Here is a 20,352-nt window from a genome sequence, read left to right on the forward strand (position 1 = left end):
AGCATGTTTAGCAATAGACTAGAGGAACTGGAAGCATGTTAAGCAATAGACTAGAGGAACTGGAAGCATGTTAAACAATAGACTAGAGGAACTGGAAGCATGTTTAGCAATAGACTAGAGGAACTGGAAGCATGTTAAGCAATAGACTAGAGGAACTGGAAGCATGTTAAGCAATATACTAGAGGAACTGGAAGCATGTTAAGCAATAGACTAGAGGAACTGGAAGCATGTTTAGCAATAGACTAGAGGAACTGGAAGCATGTTTAGCAATAGACTAGAGGAACTGGAAGCATGTTAAGCAATAGACTAGAGGAACTGGAAGCATGTTAAGCAATAGACTAGAGGAACTGGAAGCATGTTAAGCAATAGACTAGAGGAACTGGAAGCATGTTTAGCAATAGACTAGAGGAACTGGAAGCACTTCCATATAAACATGTAATATAACAACAACGTACTTTGTGATTATATCACAACAGGGAGGGAAAGAGAATATGCCACCATCAAAGGATTTGCTGTGTTCAGGAGAGATAAGGTGGTTAAATGGCAAGGTGAGGAGTGAGAAAAAGGTTGAGGAGTGGTGATTTGGGAGTGACAACAGGTGTTGGAACAGGTGTAGTGGGCAGAGGCGTGGTCTTCAATACAATATCTATGGTGTTATAGAACTGTGTTTGCCATTCTTTATAGAGTATATCTCGTGTGTTATAGGGCTGTGTTTGTCTTTCTTTATAGAGTATATCTTGGGTGTTATAGGGCTATGTTTGTAATTCTTCATAGAGTCTATCTATGGTGTTATGTGGCTGTGTTTGTCATTCTTTATAGAGTCTATCTATGGTGTTATAGGGCTGTGTTTGTCATTCTTTATAGACTCTATATATGGTGTTATAGGGCTGTGTTTGTTAATTCTTTATAGAGTCTATCTCGTGTGTTATAGGGCTGTTTGTCATTCTTTATAGACTATATCTCGTGTGTTATAGGGCTGTGTTTGCCATTCTTTATAGAGTCTATCTCGTGTGTTATAGGGCTGTGTTTGTCATTCTTTATAGAGTATATCTTGTGTGTTATAGGGCTGTGTTTGTCATTCTTTATAGACTCTATGGTGTTATAGGGCTGTGTTTGTCATTCTTTATAGAGTATATCTTGTGTGTTATAGGGCTGTGTTTGTCATTCTTTATAGAGTATATCTTGTGTGTTATAGGGCTGTGTTTGTCATTCTTTATAGAGTATATCTTGTGTGTTATAGGGCTGTGTTTGTCATTCTTTATAGACTCTATGGTGTTATAGGGCTGTGTTTGTCATTCTTTATAGAGTCTATCTCGTGTGTTATAGGGCTGTGTTTGTAATTCTTTATAGAGTCTATCTATGGTGTTATAGGGCTGTGTTTGTCATTCTTTATAGAGTCTATCTTGTGTGTTATAGGGCTGTGTTTGTCATTCTTTATAGACTCTATGGTGTTATAGGGCTGTGTTTGTCATTCTTTATAGAGTCTATCTCGTGTGTTATAGGGCTGTGTTCGTCATTCTTTATAGACTTATTGGTGTTATAGGGCTGTGTTTGTCATTCTTTATAGACTCTATCTCGTGTGTTATAGGGCTGTGTTTGTCATTCTTTATAGAGTATATACAGTGGGGAGAACAAGTATTTGATACACTGCCGATGTTGCAGGTTTTCCTACTTACAAAGCATGTAGAGGTCTGTAATTTTTATCATAGGTACAATTCAACTGTGAGAGACGGAATCTAAAACAAAAATCTAGAAAATCACATTGTATGATTTTTAAGTAATTCATTTGCATTTTATTGCATGACATAAGTATTTGATACATCAGAAAAGCAGAACTTAATATTTGGTACAGAAACCTTTGTTTGCAATTACAGAGATCATACGTTTCCTATAGGTCTTGACCAGGTTTGCACACACTGCAGCAGGGATTTTGGCCCACTCCTCCATACAGACCTTCTCCAGATCCTTCAGGTTTCGGGGCTGTCGCTGGGCAATATGGACTTTCAGCTCCCTCCAAAGATTTTCTATTGGGTTCAGGTCTGGAGACTGGCTAGGCCACTCCAGGACCTTGAGATGCTTCTTACGGAGCCACTCCTTAGTTGCCCTGGCTGTGTGTTTCGGGTCGTAGTCATGCTGGAAGACCCAGCCACGATCCATCTTCAATGCTCTTACTGAGGGAAGGAGGTTGTTGGCCAAGATCTCGCGATACATGGCCCCATCCATCCTCCCCTCAATACGGTGCAGTCGTCCTGTCCCCTTTGCAGAAAAGCATCCCCAAAGAATGATGTTTCCACCTCCATGCTTCACGGTTGGGATGGTGTTCTTGGGGTTGTACTCATCCTTCTTCTTCCTCCAAACACGGCGAGTGGAGTTTAGACCAAAAAGCTCTATTTTTGTCTCATCAGACCACATGACCTTCTCCCATTCCTCCTCTGGATCATCCAGATGGTCATTGGCAAACTTCAGACGGGCCTGGACATGCGCTGGCTTGAGCAGGGGGACCTTGCGTGCGCTGCAGGATTTTAATCCATGACGGCGTAGTGTGTTACTAATGGTGTTCTTTGAGACTGTGGTCCCAGCTCTCTTCAGGTCATTGACCAGGTCCTGCCATGTAGTTCTGGGCTGATCCCTCACCTTCCTCATGATCATTGATGCCCCACGAGGTGAGATCTTGCATGGAGCCCCAGACCGAGGGTGATTGACCGTCATCTTGAACTTCTTCAATTTTCTAATAATTGTGCCAACAGTTGTTGCCGTCTCACCAAGCTGCTTGCCTATTGTCCTGTAGCCCATCCCAGCCTTGTGCAGGTCTTCAATTTTATCCCTGATGTCCTTACACAGCTCTCTGTTCTTGGCCATTGTGGAGAGGTTGGAGTCTCTTTGATTGAGTGTGTGGACAGGTGTCTTTTATACAGGCAACGAGTTCAAACAGGTGCAGTTAATACAGGTAATGAGTGGAGAACAGGAGGGCTTCTTAAAGAAAAACTAACAGGTCTGTGAGAGCCGGAATTCTTAATGGTTGGTAGGTGATCTAATACTTATGTCATGCAATAAAATGCAAATTAATTACTTAAAAATCATCCAATGTGATTTTCTGTATTTTTGTTTTAGATTCCGTCTCTGACAGTTGAAGTGAACCTATGCTAAAAATTACAGACCTCTACATGCTTTGTAGGTAGGAAAACCAGCAAAATCGGCAGTGTATCAAATAATTGTTCTCCCCACTGTATATGGTGTTATAGCGCTGTGTTTGTCATTCTTTATAGAGTCTATCTTGTGTGTTATAGGGCTGTGTTTGCCATTCTTTATAGACTCTATATATGGTGTTATAGGGCTGTGTTTGTCATTCTTTATAGAGTATATCTCGTGTGTTATAGGGCTGTGTTTGTCATTATTCATAGAGTCTATCTCGTGTGTTATAGGGCTGTGTTTGTCATTATTCATAGAGTCTATCTCGTGTGTTATAGGGCTGTGTTTGTCATTCTTTATAGACTCTATGGTGTTATAGGGCTGTGTTTGCCATTCTTTATAGAGTCTATCTATGGTGTTATAGGGCTCTGTTTGTCATTATTCATAGAGTCTATTTCGTGTGTTATAGGGCTGTGTTTGTCATTATTCATAGAGTCTATCTCGTGTGTTATAGGGCTGTGTTTGTCATTCTTTATAGTGTATATCTCGTGTGTTATAGGGCTGTGTTTGTCATTATTCATAGAGTCTATCTCGTGTGTTATAGGGCTGTGTTTGTCATTCTTTATAGACTCTATGGTGTTATAGGGCTGTGTTTGCCATTCTTTATAGAGTCTATCTATGGTGTTATAGGGCTCTGTTTGTCATTATTCATAGAGTCTATTTCGTGTGTTATAGGGCTGTGTTTGTCATTATTCATAGAGTCTATTTCGTGTGTTATAGGGCTGTGTTTGTCATTATTCATAGAGTCTATCTCGTGTGTTATAGGGCTGTGTTTGTCGTTCTTTATAGACTCTATGGTGTTATAGGGCTGTGTTTGTCATTCTTTATAGAGTATATCTCGTGTGTTATAGGGCTGTGTTTGTCATTCTTTATAGACTCTATGGTGTTATAGGGCTGTGTTTGTCATTCTTTATAGAGTATATCTCGTGTGTTATAGGGCTGTGTTTGCCATTCTTTATAGAGTCTATCTCGTGTGTTATAGGGCTGTGTTTGTCATTGTTTATAGAGTCTATCTCGTGTGTTATAGGGCTGTTTGTCATTATTTATAGTCTATCTATGGTGTTATAGGGCTGTTTGTCATTATTTATAGAGTCTATCTATGGTGTTATAGGGCTGTGTTTGCCGTTCTTTATAGAGTGTATCTCGTGTGTTATAGGGCTGTGTTTGTCATTATTCATAGAGTCTATCTGTGGTGTTATAGGGCTGTGTTTGCCATTGTTTATAGAGTCTATCTATGGTGTTATAGGGCTCTGTTTGTCATTATTCATAGAGTCTATCTATGGTGTTATAGGGCTGTGTTTTCATTGTTTACAGTCTAATAGTCATACAATGTGCGGAGGACATAATGGCTGATGTAAATTCTACTGTCACTCAGATCACCTATAGACCCATAGAGTCAGATTGATTAGGCCTACTGTAAGAATATGGCAGGAAAATGCTGACAGGTGCCAATGGTCATTTCAGGGGGAAATAACACCTTTAATTAAATCTGACATTAATTAATCACAGGTTGAGGATAATAAAGGTTGGGAATGATAGTAATATTGATGATGGTAATATTATACAAATATATTTAAGAGGTGAGGTGGATAGGATATGGTTTGTGGTTTGGTTTTTGTTTGAATAGGGTTATGGTTGGGTTTGGCCTCACTCAGAGGTAAATATTGTTTTTGAGGGTAGAGCATTGTCCCCCCCTCCTTTCCTCCGTGGTCGGTGATACTGTTAGCCTCGTGGCTGAACGCTGATCAGTATTCTGGCAGGACCGCCTCTCGAGCTCTTGCTGCTTCACAGCCGCTCTCTCTCTGTTCCATCTCTCCCGTCCAAGACAAGCAGAAGGCTCAGCAGCCCGCGCGCAGGCCGCAAACAGACAGACAGACAGACAGACAGACAGACAGACAGACAGACAGACAGACAGACAGACAGACAGACAGACAGACAATACTCTTGTGTGTTGTTGAGTGTCAGCTGGTTTGAATCCTGACAGTGTCGGTTCAGGGGGAGAAACAGCGAACACCGGCGGTCCGAGGAGAATAATCGGTGCTGACCGATGTTGATGAGGATGATGATGGTGAGGATGAGGATGCATCAGTTCGTCTATGATGAGCTGCAATAGCGCGTGTAGGGTGAAGACAAGAAGCGTAGCCTGGGAGGCCGGTTTTTCCCCTGTCTTTTTCTTTTCAATCTGTAGCCAAATGGTGGATGCTATCTGGACCGTTAAATTCAAACATGTCCCGGTCTAGACCAGAACAGAGCAGCATCACGCGCCTCCAGTCATCCCGACAAGGAGCACACAGACACTGCAGCAGCGGCATCCCTCTCGCCTTGCAGCATTGCACCATGGCCTTGGATGTCCAGACGTTTGTTGTGTTCACGGTGATCACGGTTCTGGTGCTTGTGAACGTTCTGTTAATGTTCATCCTCGATACGCGCTAACCGGACCGGCGCTCGAGGCCCAGTTCTCGATGTGGGTCCCGCTCTCGCATCTTCAACATGGCCACACAGTGAAATGAATAACGTCGTATCCGGCGGTGTGTAGCTGATGGTGTTTTGGTGGGCGTGGTTGTGGTTGTGCGGGTAACGCTCTGCGATGTTTCCCTGGTGATTGTAGAGAATTCACCATATTTCCTCTGAAGGCCGTGTTTTATCCGCCATGCCTGCCCGCTCTCCCCTTCTCTCCATGTTGTATTATGTAGCTCTGTGAGCAACTGTACTGAATTGTGCGCTTTGATTTTGTCCTGTAATATTTTTGTTCCCGATTTTCTAACGGTATTTCGGATGTGGAGCTACTATTTGGGACGCTTTGACGGGCTGTAATAATGCTGTTGTATTATATTCAGCAACAATGATTCATCCTTATCTCCCCACTATAAGGGATTTTATAGTGATTTACTGGTGGTGCATTTGGAAGGATTTCTACATGTGTTATAGTGGTCCAAGATGTTTTAATGATGCACAACATAATCTTTCACACTGGACATTATCAACCAATAGCGGGCCAATTAAGTCCGTCAATGCTCCAACACACACACACACACACACACACACACACACACACACACACACACACAAACACACATCAGTTTCCCCATGTTAAACCATGCAACAATTATCTAACTACATCTCCCCCATTTTACATGCACCATTACTCTATGCCTCAACACCTGCCTGTGAATCCATTTCAGACACAATAAACCAGTATGAATCAATAGAGATGCATAGAACTGACATTATTCTAAACAACACACATTCACAAGGAATTGTATAACATATACATTTTTAAACAGATACAATCTGGGCATTTAGCTTTACTATGAGGACATCTTATTATCTGATGGAAGGTGAGGTTTATAAATGTTGTTTGGTATGTGAGTCCTGGCTGAATTCCCAATCTGGCCATCATAGCCACCTAATCTTCCCCAGCTTCCAATTGGCTCATTCATCCCCCCTCCTCTCCCCTGTAACTATTCCCCAGGTCATTGCTGTAAATGAGAATGTGTTCTCAGTCAACTGACCTTGTAAAAAAGGGTAAAACATAATAATAAATGAGAGACTATAGATTATGTGTTTAAAGCCCAGAAGTCTCAGAACTCAGACCTATCAGATATAAAGCCCTGCAGACTCAGACCTATCAGATATAAAGCCCTGTAGACTCAGACCTATCCACATATGAAGCCCTGTAGACTCAGACCAATCAAATATAAAGCCCTGCAGACTCAGACCTATCAGATATAAAGCCCTGTAGACTCAGACCTATCCACATATGAAGCCCTGTAGACTCAGACCAATCAAATATAAAGCCCTGCAGACTCAGACATATCAGATATAAAGCCCTGCAGACTCAGACCTATCAGATATAAAGCCCTGGCAGACTCAGACCTATCAGATATAAAGCCCTGCAGACTCAGACCTATCAGATATAAAGCCCTGGCAGACTCAGACCTATCAGATATAAAGCCCTGGCAGACTCAGACCTATCAGATATAAAGCCCTGCAGACTCAGACCTATCAGATATAAAGCCCTGGCAGACTCAGACCTATCAGTTATAAAGCCCTGGCAGACTCAGACCTATCAGATATAAAGCCCTGCAGACTCAGACCTATCAGATATAAAGCCCTGGCAGACTCAGACCTATCAGATATAAAGCCCTGCAGACTCAGACCTATCAGATATAAAGCCCTGGCAGACTCAGACCTATCAGATATAAAGCCCTGGCAGACTCAGACCTATCAGATATAAAGCCCTGCAGACTCAGACCTATCAGATATAAAGCCCTGGCAGACTCAGACCTATCAGATATAAAGCCCTGGCAGACTCAGACCTATCAGATATAAAGCCCTGCAGACTCAGACCTATCAGATATAAAGCCCTGGGAGACTCAGACCTATCAGATATAAAGCCCTGCAGACTCAGACCTATCAGATATAAAGCCCTGGCAGACTCAGACCTATCAGTTATAAAGCCCTGCAGACTCAGACCTATCAGATATAAAGCCCTGCAGACTCAGACCCATCAGATATAAAGCCCTGCAGACTCAGACATATCAGATATAAAGCCCTGTAGACTCAGACCTATCAGTTATAAAGCCCTGCAGACTCAGACCTATCAGATCTAAAGCCCTGGCAGACTCAGACCTATCAGATATAAAGCCCTGGCAGACTCAGACCTATCAGATATAAAGCCCTGCAGACTCAGACCTATCAGATATAAAGCCCTGGCAGATTCAGACCTATCAGTTATAAAGCCCTGCAGACTCAGACCTATCAGATATAAAGCCCTGCAGACTCAGACCCATCAGATATAAAGCCCTGCAGACTCAGACCTATCAGATATAAAGCCCTAGCAGACTCAGACCTATCATATATAAAGCCCTGTTGACTCAGACCTATCAGTTATAAAGCCCTGCAGACTCAGACCTATCAGATATAAAGCCCTGACAGACTCAGACCTATCCGATATAAAGCCCTGCAGACTCAGACCTATCCGATATAAAGCCCTGCAGGCTCAGACCTATCAGATATAAAGGCCCGTAGACTTAGACCTATCCGATATAAAGCCCTTCAAGTTGGATGGGTTCTGCTGGTGTACAGCAATCTTTAAGTCATACCACTGATTCTCAATTGGATTGAGGTCTGGGCTTTGACTAGGCCATTCCAAGACATTTAAATGTTTCCCCTTAAACCACTCGACTGTTGCTTTAGCAGTATGCTTAGGGTCATTGTCCTGCTGGAAGGTGAACCTCCGTCCCAGTCTCAAATCTCTGGAAGACTGAAACAGGTTTCTCTCAAGAAGTTCCCTGTATTTAGCGCCATCCATCATTCCTTCAATTCTGACCAGTTTCCCAGTCCCTGCCAATGAAAAACATCCCCACAGCATGATGCTGCCACCACCATGCTTCACTGTGGGGATGGTGTTCTCGGGATGATGAGAGGTGTTGGGTTTGCGCCAGACATAGTGTTTTCCTTGATGGCCAAAAAGCTAAGTTTTAGTCTCATCTGACCAGAGTACCTTCTTCCATATGTTTGGGGAGTCTCCCACATGCCTTTTGGTGAACACCAAACATGTTTGCTTATTTTTTTCTTTAAGCAATGGCTTTTTTCTGGCCACTCTTCCGTAAAGCCCAGCTCTGTGGAGTGTACGGCTTAAAGTGGTCTTATGGACAGATACTCCAATCTCCGCTGTGGAGCTTTGCAGCTCCTTCAGGGTTATCTTTGGTCTCTTTGTTGCCTCTCTGATTAATGCCCTTCTTGCCTGGTCCGTGAGTTTTGGTGGGCGGCCCTCTCTTGGCAGGTTTGTTGTGGTGCCATATTCTTTCCATTTTTTAATAATGGATTTAATGGTGCTTTGTGGGATGTTCAAAGTTTCTGATATTTTTTTATAACCCAACCCTGATCTGTACTTCTCCACAACTTTGTCCCTGACCTGTTTGGAGAGCTCCTTGGTCTTCATGGTGCCGCTTGCTTAGTGGTGCCTCTTGCTTAGTGGTGTTGCAGACTCTGGGGCCTTTCAGAACAGGTGTATATATACTGAGATCATGTGACAGATCATGTGACACTTAGATTGCACATAGGTGGACTTTATTTAACTAATTATGTGACTTCTGAAGGTAATTGGTTGCATCAGATCTTATTTAGGGGCTTCATAGCAAAGGGGGTGAATACATATGCACGCACCACTTTTCCGTTATTTATTTTTTAGAATTCTTTGAAACAAGTTATTTTTTAAATTTCACTTCACCAATTTTGACTATTTTGTGTATCTCCATTACATGAAATCCAAATAGAAATCATTTAAAATTACACGTTGTAATGCAACAAAATAGGAAATAGTGTTTATGTATGTGTGTGTGTGTGTTTATATATGTGTGTGTGTGTTTATGTATGTGTGTGTGTGTGTGTTTATTTATGTGTGTGTGTGTTTATGTATGTGTGTGTGTGTTTATGTATGTGTTTGTGTGTTTATATATGTGTGTGTGTGTTTATGTATGTGTGTGTGTGTTTATGTTTGTGTGTGTGTGTGTTTATGTATGTGTGTGTGTGTTTATGTTTGTGTGTGTGTGTGTTTATGTTTGTGTGTTTATGTATGTGTGTGTGTGTTTATGTTTGTGTGTGTGTGTTTATGTTTGTGTGTGTGTGTTTATGTATGTGTGTGTGTGTTTATGTATGTGTGTGTGTGTTTATGTATGTGTGTGTGTGTTTATGTTTGTGTTATCTGTAGTTACAGTGTAAATCTGAGCCCTACAGGCATCCCTGGTGTTCACACATTTGGAATAATTCTCCATGGCAGGTGTTTCCTAATTGAGTTATGTTAAACGCTGTGCAGTCTGAAGTGCCAAAATGTGTGTGTGTGTGTTGGAGGTGTGTGTGTCGGAGATGTGTGTACGCGACAGTGTGTGTATGTACGTACACGCTTCTGTGTGTGTCGGAGGTGTGTGTGTCGGAGGTGTGTGTACGCGACAGTGTGTTTATGTACGTACACGCTTCTGTGTGTGTCGGAGGTGTGGGTGTTTCTCACTGGTTTCAGGCAGAGCCTCTTTGATTGGCTGGGAGACTCTGGGCATAAGTGTATTGCATAACTGGGTTGGCATGAGGATGGTGGGAGAGAGACAGACTCAGTACGTCACTCGCAGAGGAGAGGAAGAGCCTCTTTCTGGAATACCATCTTGTTTCCTCCACATCTCTGTCTCTCTCTCTCTCTCTCTCTCTCTCACTCTCTCTCTCTCTCTCTCTCTCTCTCTCTCTCTCTGAAGTATCATTACCTATATACCTGTTTCCTAAAGGATTATTACTAGGATGATTATCTGACTAGATACATCCATGCATACGCTGTCTGAACATTTTAATGCCACAAACATGGTAAGGAGGTTTTCCAGTATCTGTGTGTGGTGTGGTGTGTGTATAGTCGTGTGGTGCTGTCGAGGCTGCTGCTGGCCGCAAGCTGCAGTCGGTGAATGCTGATGTGTTGTGGTGTGGTGCATGAACGTATTAGCGAGGGGATTAGCCTTTCAGCTCGGCAGTTTACCACTGTTCTTATTATGTGTAACCTGGAACCAGATACATGCATCATTGCCTGTTTCAAATTAAACCAATGCATGTCTGCATGTATCGGTAATGTGACCCAAATACAGGTTTGCAGGCGGATCCGCTTTTCTCTTTGATGTTGTTGCTGCAATGTTACCAAGTAGCTCATCATCGCCATAGATTTCGGTGATACTGTCTGTGAGTCTAGCTATGCAGTAGACATATATATCTAGGGGTATAGAAGAGAGGGCTGTCTTTCTACAGTAGACAGATAGTTCCAGAGGTATAGGAGAGGGCTGTCTCTACAGTAGACAGATAGTTCCAGAAGTATAGAGAGAGGGCTGTCTCTACAGTAGACAGATAGTTCCAGAGGTATAGAGAGAGGGCTGTCTCTACAGTAGACAGATAGTTCCAGAGGTATAGGAGAGAGGGCTGTCTCTCTACAGTAGACAGATAGTTCCAGAGGTATAGAGAGAGAGGGCTGTCTCTACAGTAGACAGATAGTTCCAGAGGTATAGAGAGAGGGCTGTCTCTGCAGTAGACGGATAGTTCCAGAGGTATAGAGAGAGGGCTGTCTCTCTACAGTAGACAGATAGTTCCAGAGGTATAGAGAGAGAGCTGTCTCTACAGTAGACAGATAGTTCCAGAGGTATAGGAGAGAGGGCTGTCTCTACAGTAGACAGATAGTTCCAGAGGTATAGGAGAGAGGGCTGTCTCTACAGTAGACAGATAGTTCCAGAGGTATAGAGAGAGAGCTGTCTCTCTACAGTATACAGATAGTTCCAGAGGTATAGAGAGAGGGCTGTCTCTACAGTAGACAGATAGTTCCAGAGGTATAGAGAGAGGGCTGTCTCTACAGTAGACTGATAGTTCCAGAGGTATAGAGAGAGGGCTGTCTCTCTACAGTAGACAGATAGTTCCAGAGGTATAGGAGAGAGAGGTTTTAGTGCCTGTGTCCCAAGTGGCACCCTATTCCCTACATGGTGCACTACTTTTGACCAGAGCCCTATTGGCCTATATAGGGTGCAGTTTGGGAGGCAACCATTGATTTATTATTAGTGTGTTACCTTTAACCGGAGGTTTCTGATGGTTCCTGGAGTGTCCTTGTTTTGTCACCTCGTCCATGCTAGCCAGACATCTTCATCTGTTTCAATGATGACTGGAGTTCCATGAGTTCCATCCAGGTTCCATCCAGGTTCCATCCAGGTTCCATCCAGGTTCCATCCAGGTTCCATCCAGGTTCCATCCAGGTTCCATCCAGGTTCCATCCAGGTTCCATCCAGGTTCCATCCCTCCAGGCTCAGCTGTCTGTCACTACCCATGATCCCTCCGCTATCTGCTCTTCTCTGATTGGCTCGTCTCCCTGAGCTATCCCAGCAGGCCACGGGGAGACGTGGCTGGAGGCGGAGTTTAAGAGGCAAACTGCTGTTGAACTGTGTGTGTGTGTGTGTGTGTGTGTGTGTGTGTGTATTGGGGGCTGTGCCTGTCTCAAGGTGACATGGAGACATTACTAAGAGTGATGGATAATGGTGGGTGGCGGAGGTGTGTGTGTGTGTGTGTGTGTGTGGTGGCTCCCACTCAGAACAGACTAACGATGTCATCTCTGTCTTCTCTGCTCCTTTAATAAGAAGGACGTATACACACCAGGGTTTCCGTTAGCCGCTAATAGCTGGGTTTTGGACAATAAAAAAACCCAAAAGCTGATAAATAAAATTGCCGCAGACTAATTGTCCGGGAGAAGGAAAAAAATCCCATTGCAAAATAATGCTTTTTAGCCTATTCATTGATGGAAATACCAGTTGATGGAAATACATTTGACCAGTCATGCTTATCGGTCTATAGGTTAATTTGCATAATTTAGTGGAATAAAATGTCTGCATGTGTATTTTCATTACTCGTTATGTGGCCTATCTAACCCATACAGAAACAGAGCTTATATTTGTATTATATGTATTATATTTATATTTGAGCGGAAAATCTGCCAGAGTCAAACGTGCTTTTATAAGCCCAATCATTGTGCAGCAATTCTAAATGCAATCACGTGTTAAAAACTGTTTTGATGGCCACGATAAAATATATTACTATTTTTATTTCTCAACTGGTGATTGAAGCGCACTTCCCAGTCACCAGTCAATAGGCAACAGTAGGCGGGCTTCAGTGCGTCACACACCACTTTACAATGAGCTAGAGGCACTATGCATTTTGAAAACATATACTTAAGTGTTTGAAACCTGTACGTTTTACTTCATATTATGAGTCATGTTTTACCTTGCTTCAAAGTAGCATAGACAAAATAATTGTATAAAGACCAAATGCCATTGAAAACAGTAGCCTATTTCTCTCATGTTCTATTGGTTTTCAAATCAACTTTCTTTCATTGTCCAGTAGCCAAACTTCAATCCTAGTCATATTAGCAACCCATGCTAGTTGTTGCATCTTTAGATCTCCCCTCTTTCTAAATTTCTAACGGATATTTTCATCTCTGTCACATGAAACCACTAGCATGTGTGGTGCACTTTTGGCAACGGTGTTTTCCCGCTATTTGCATTATGGAACGAACATTTGTGTAGCCTACTGCCGTGTGCGCATTGCTGCGCTTATAATGTGAAGAGATAATAGTTAATCAACATTTTAAGCTAAACGTTCTGATTTGTTGCATCAGACTCATTGCTTTTTCAAGTTTTTGTGATGTAGCCTAGGCCTACTGGTCGTATGAATTTGGGATCTATCGTCCCACAACTGTCCCAGAGTCTGTTTGGAATAGGCTATCTCTTTCTCGCACAGAATGACAAGCTGACCAATAGAATAGGTAAACCTTTCTACTATGAGGGATAGTAGATTGACATAGGCGACCCACTGGGCACAGATGTCAAGTAAACGTCTATTCCACATTGGTTCAACGTGGAAACGATGTTGATTCAACCAGTGTGTGCCCAGTGGCTAGTGATATTGCGATCCATTACTCGTCTTGTTGGCTGAGGAAAAGTACGTGTGGACAGTTATTCTAACATCTTCAAAGTGTGCATCGGAATTCAGTAAGAAGGACGCAAGTCGTTGCGTCCCCGAGTTGCATGTTCTGTTAGGATTCATTACCATAATCAAAATGTGATTTCTGTCATTCTGAGCACGGTGGGTGGACGCCCTAATCAGGTTATGCACCCAATTGATATGGGGGTCCGGTGAATTTCTAGAATGTCCGGTAAATTCAAATGCTGCCGGTCAAATGTCAGTGCGCCACATTTTCCTAACGGTAACACTGACACACACACGCACACACACACACAAACAGTTAGCACACACACTGTAACACTTGTGCAGAGAGAGAGAGAGTCTGACAGAGAATCTGAGCAATCGTTTGTCCTTGGATGTTTATATTACATTAACGCTGCTGTAATTATTCTGTCATTTTATAATCAGTCAGTCACAGAGCCTGCGCTGACGCTGGTGGGGTTACCTACCTACTGTATTGTGGGGTTACCTACCTACTGTATTGTGGGGTTACCTACCTACTGTATGGTGGGGTTACCTATCTACTGTATTGTGGGGTTACCTACCTATTGTATTGTGGGGTTACCTACCTACTGTATTGTGGGGTTACCTACCTACTGTATTGTGGGGTTACCTACCTACTGTATTGTGGGGTTACCTACCTATTGTATTGTGGGGTTACCTATCTACTGTATTGTGGGGTTACTTACCTACTGTATTGTGGGGTTACCTACCTACTGTATGGTGGGGTTACCTACCTACTGTATTGTGGGGTTACCTATCTACTGTATTGTGGGGTTACCTACCTACTGTATTGTGGGGTTACCTACCTACTGTATTGTGGGGTTACCTATCTACTGTATTGTGGGGTTACCTACCTACTGTATTGTGGGGTTACCTACCTACTGTATGGTGGGGTTACCTACCTACTGTATGGTGGGGTTACCTACCTACTGTATTGTGGGGTTACCTACCTACTGTATTGTGGGGTTACCTACCTACTGTATGGTGGGGTTACCTACCTACTGTATTGTGGGGTTACGTACCTACTGTATTGTGGGGTTACCTACCTACTGTATTGTGGGGTTACCTGCCTACTGTATTGTGGGGTTACCTACCTACTGTATTGTGGGGTTACCTACCTACTGTATGGTGGGGTTACCTACCTACTGTATGGTGGGGTTACCTACCTACTGTATGGTGGGGTTACCTACCTACTGTATTGTGGGGTTACGTACCTACTGTATTGTGGGGTTACCTACCTACTGTATTGTGGGGTTACCTACCTATTGTATTGTGGGGTTACCTACCTACTGTATTGTGGGGTTACCTACCTACTGTATTGTGGGGTTACCTACCTACTGTATTGTGGGGTTACCTACCTACTGTATTGTGGGGTTACCTACCTACTGTATTGTGGGGTTACCTACCTACTGTATTGTGTCTTGGTTGTTGTTGTGTTAGCGATGATGAGATGCTAATGACTCTAGTCCCTAGCTTTGGGTGCTGGTATTAACATGCATTACTCTGTGTGGGTCTGAAGCACAGAGACTCACTCACATGTGATTAGATGGGGGTGTGAGCACAGAATTATGACTAAACTGACTAAATACCCACACTTTTATACAATAGTGATTTTTAGCGATTCATGCCTCGGCATGTTCTCTTTGCTGGTGAGCAGTGCCTCCCTAAGGTGGCTGACATGACATCGTTGCTAATGGTGTTTCACTTGGCTGTAAGCTTCTGATAATTGCCTAATAGCCTGGAATACAGAGGTTAATTCAATGTAGTCTCATTGCAGTTCAATAAAATGTAGCTTGATGATATTGTGTGTATTTTTGTGTCAGTGGAATTGAGAATAATCACTTAATCTCTCTCTCTCTGTCTCACTCTCTCTCTCCCTCTCTCTCTCTCTCCCTCTCTCCCCCTCTCTCTCTCTCTCTCTCTCTCTCTCTCTCCCTCTCTCCCTCTCTCTTGCATGTTCTGTTAAGATTCATTACCATAATCAAAATGTGATTTCTGTCATTCTGAGCACGGTGGGTGGACGCCCTAATCAGGTTATGCACCCAATTGATATGGGTCCGGTGAATTTCTAGAATGTCCGGTAAATTCAAATGCTGCCGGTTAAATGTCAGTGCGCCACATTTTCCTAACGGTAACACTGACACACACACGCACACACACACACAAACAGTTAGCACACACACTGTAACACTTGTACAGAGAGAGAGAGAGTCTGACAGAGAATCTGAGCAATCGTTTGTCCTTGGATGTTTATATTACATTAACGCTGCTGTAATTATTCTGTCATTTTATAATCAGTCAGTCACAGAGCCTGCGCTGACGCTGGTGGGGTTACCTACCTACTGTATTGTGGGGTTACCTACCTACTGTATGGTGGGGTTACCTACCTACTGTATTGTGGGGTTACCTACCTACTGTATTGTGGGGTTACCTACCTACTGTATTGTGGGGTTACCTACCTACTGTATTGTGGGGTTACCTACCTACTGTATGGTGGGGTTACCCACCTACTGTATGGTGGGGTTACCTACCTACTGTATTGTGGGGTTACCTACCTACTGTATTGTGGGGTTACCTACCTACTGTATGGTGGGGTTACCTACCTACTGTATGGTGGGGTTACCTACCTACTGTATGGTGGGGTTACCTACCTACTGTATGGTGGGGTTACCTACCTACTGTATTGTGGGGTTACCTACCTACTGTATGGTGGGGTTACCTACCTACTGTATGGTGGGGTTACCTACCTACTGTATGGTGGGGTTACCTACCTACTGTATGGTGGGGTTACCTACCTACTGTATGGTGGGGTTACCTACCTACTGTATGGTGGGGTTACCTACCTACTGTATGGTGGGGTTACCTACCTACTGTATTGTGGGGTTACCTACCTACTGTATTGTGGGGTTACCTACCTACTGTATTGTGGGGTTACCTACCTACTATATTGTGGGGTTACCTACCTACTGTATGGTGGGGTTACCTACCTACTGTATGGTGGGGTTACCTACCTACTGTATTGTGGGGTTACCTACCTACTGTATTGTGGGGTTACCTACCTACAGTATTGTGGGGTTACCTACCTACTGTATGGTGGGGTTACCTACCTACTGTATTGTGGGGTTACCTACCTACTGTATGGTGGGGTTACCTACCTACTTTATTGTGGGGTTACCTACCTACTGTATTGTGGGGTTACCTACCTACTGTATTGTGGGGTTACCTACCTACTGTATTGTGGGGTTACCTACCTACTGTATTGTGGGGTTACGTACCTACTGTATTGTGGGGTTACCTATCTACTGTATTGTGGGGTTACCTATCTACTGTATTGTGGGGTTACCTACCTACTGTATTGTGGGGTTACCTACCTACTGTATTGTGGGGTTACCTATCTACTGTATTGTGGGGTTACCTACCTACTGTATTGTGGGGTTACCTACCTACTGTATGGTGGGGTTACCTACCTACTGTATTGTGGGGTTACCTACCTACTGTATTATGGGGTTACCTACCTACTGTATTGTGGGGTTACCTACCTACTGTATTGTGGGGTTACCTATCTACTGTATTGTGGGGTTACCTACCTACTGTATTGTGGGGTTACCTACCTACTGTATGGTGGGGTTACCTACCTACTTTATTGTGGGGTTACCTACCTACTGTATTGTGGGGTTACCTACCTACTGTATTGTGGGGTTACCTACCTACTGTATTGTGGGGTTACCTACCTACTGTATTGTGGGGTTACGTACCTACTGTATTGTGGGGTTACCTACCTACTGTATTGTGGGGTTACCTACCTACTGTATTGTGGGGTTACCTACCTACTGTATTGTGGGGTTACCTATCTACTGTATTGTGGGGTTACCTACCTACTGTATTGTGGGGTTACCTACCTACTGTATTGTGGGGTTACCTACCTACTGTATTGTGTCTTGGTTGTTGTTGTGTTAGCGATGATGAGATGCTAATGACTCTAGTCCCTAGCTTTGGGTGCTGGTATTAACATGCATTACTCTGTGTGGGTCTGAAGCACAGAGACTCACTCACATGTGATTAGATGGGGGTGTGAGCACGGAATTATGACTAAACTGACTAAATACCCACACTTTTATACAATAGTGATTTTTAGCGATTCATGCCTCGGCATGTTCTCTTTGCTGGTGAGCAGTGCCTCCCTAAGGTGGCTGACATGACATCGTTGCTAATGGTGTTTCACTTGGCTGTAAGCTTCTGATAATTGCCTAATAGCCTGGAATACAGAGGTTAATTCAATGTAGTCTCATTGCAGTTCAATAAAATGTAGCTTGATGATATTGTGTGTATTTTTGTGTCAGTGGAATTGAGAATAATCACTTAATCTCTCTCTCTCTGTCTCACTCTCTCTCTCCCTCTCTCTCTCTCCCTCTCTCCCTCTCTGTCTCGCTCTCTCTCTCCTTCTCCCCCTCTCTCTCTCTCTCTCTCTCTCTCTCTCTCTCTCTCTCGCTCTCCCTCTCTCTCTCTCGCTCTCTCTCTCGCTCTCCCTCTATCTCTCTCTCTCTCGCTCTCCCTTTCTCTCTCTCTCTCTCTCTCTCTCTCTCTCTCTCTCTCTCTCTCTCTCTCTCTCTCTCTCTCTCTCTCTCTCTCTGTCTCGCTCTCTCTCCTCCCCCTTTTCTTTCTTTCTTTCTTTCTTTCTTCTCTTTCTTTCTTTCTTTCTTTCTTTCTTTCTTTCTTTCTTTCTTTCTTTCTTTCTTTCTTTCTTTCTTTCTTTCTTTCTTTCTTTCTTTCTTTCTTTCTCTCTCTCTCCTCAACCTCTCCCCCTCTCTCCTTCCTATCTGCCCTCCATTTCTCTATCCCCACTTCCCCCCCTCTCTCTCTCTCCCTCCCTCCCTTCCCTTGTTCCTTCTCTCCAGTTGATAAGCGGAGGATCTATCGTCAGTGCTGAGGCAGTATGGGACCATGTGACCATGGCCGACCGAGAGTTGGCGTTTAAGGCCGGTGATGTCATCAAGGTGCTGGACGCGTCCAATAAGGACTGGTGGTGGGGTCAGATCGATGAGGAGGAGGGGTGGTTCCCCGCCAGCTTCGTACGGGTGAGTTAGTGATACCTCATGTCACCCCAGTATCCTGACTACCCCGATTCACACTATACACATGTAGGATCTTCATTTGAGCCAGTTTGCTACAGCAGGAAAATAATCATGCAGCAACAGGAAATGTGCAATTTTATGTGGATTATAATTAATGGACATTTTTGTAGGGGTTGATCAATTTTTTGGGAAAATCAAGTCTGAAAGTGTAAATGACAGAAAGTTTTACATTTAAGTTTTAAGTTCTCCTGCAACAGGGGGATCAAATTAAGATCCAACATCTGAGGGCAAAGCCAAGCCAAGCCAAGCTATACTTGGCTGGCCTGATAACGCATCTACTTTAGTTGCTGGAACCCTGCTGAAAAGAACAGTATGACATCCAAGCCAGCACAGTTCACTTCCTGTTAGCTTCATACATTACCTGGTAAAGGCTACACGCACTACAGCTAAAGAGTTCAAACACTACCTAGTAAACACTGCCTACTTAACTGAGTAAAGGCTCCATACATTACTAAGTAAAGGCTTTCTCCAGACTCCCCAATGGCCATCCCAACCCCATGTCCAGGGGCTGAACCAATTTCTCCCCACCACCACTACCTCTCCATCCATTGAGTCGAGTCAGGCATTGAGTGAAACCAGTGTGTTTCTGTCATTCTCTCTCTCTAAGGTCGAACCCCACCCTCCTCAACCCCAAACAAAACAGGTTTTTCTATATCAACCCCATAGCAACTCCTCGGTTCCAAAACACTACGTCTAAGGTGCGTTTCAACCAACATCATCAATCAACCATCCAGCCATACCCCCCCCCACCACCCCACCGCTCAGTCTGCCAACGCAACGTCTCCCAAACATTACCCAATCAATCAACCAATGCACATCTAACGTTCCCATAACCTCCACACAACCTCTGTACAGTACGTCATTCTATTGGTCAGTCAGAAAGAGACAGAGTACATGTATATTAGTCACAAGATTGGCTGCTGAGGGGAGGACGGTCTGGTGGCAATGGCTGGAACGGGGCTAATGGAAATGGTATCAAACCACCTGGAAACCATGGAAACCATATGTTTGATGTATTTAATACCATTCCAGCGATTTCCGCTCCCAGCCATTACCACCATCCCGTCCTCCCCAATTAAGGTGCCATCAACCTCCTGTGATATGTATATCAGTGACAAGATTGGGAATCATCAAAACAGGATTGATCTATTATAGAGAAATTACAGCCTTTTGGAATAATGTTTTTTTCTGTTTTCAATTGACTCTTTTTATAGTCTGTTTATAACTGAGTCTTCGTACGGCAGTCCTTCTCCTCCACCATGCGTCCCAATTGACACCCTTTTTACCTATATAGTGCACTACTTTTTACCAGAGCCCTTTGGTCCCTGGTGGAAAGTAGTGCACTATAAAGGGAATAAGGTGCCAGTTGGGAACACTCTCTAGCACAGTAGCACCAGTTGTCTCCACCTCTCTTGCTTGTTGTTGTGAAGCTGCATGGCATCGTGTGTTTGGCATTTCAAATCGTCGCCTCTTTGATGTTCAGTTGGCAACACAGTGTTTC

General features: G+C 43.6%; 1 protein-coding gene across 3 annotated transcripts in view; it reads left to right on the plus strand.

The window, feature by feature from the left end:
• Positions 1-19,804, plus strand: part of LOC311107922 (uncharacterized protein) — a 54,644-nt gene extending 34,840 nt beyond the window's left edge. For 2 of the 3 annotated variants that reach the window (XM_084150524.1, XM_084150525.1), the window contains 2 exons: positions 18,615-18,794; positions 19,459-19,804. In XM_084150524.1, coding sequence (XP_084006650.1) covers positions 18,615-18,794; positions 19,459-19,548 — 270 coding nt within the window. In that variant the 3' untranslated portion in view covers positions 19,549-19,804. Of the gene's footprint in view, positions 1-9,482; positions 10,543-18,614; positions 18,795-19,458 lie in introns of those variants that run through there. The other variant, XR_014610458.1, reaches the window with a different exon arrangement.
• The last annotated feature ends 548 nt before the right edge of the window (positions 19,805-20,352 follow it).

This window comes from Coregonus lavaretus, assembly GCF_964263955.1.
Source record: "Coregonus lavaretus genome assembly, chromosome: 32".
Lineage (NCBI taxonomy): Eukaryota > Metazoa > Chordata > Actinopteri > Salmoniformes > Salmonidae > Coregonus > Coregonus lavaretus.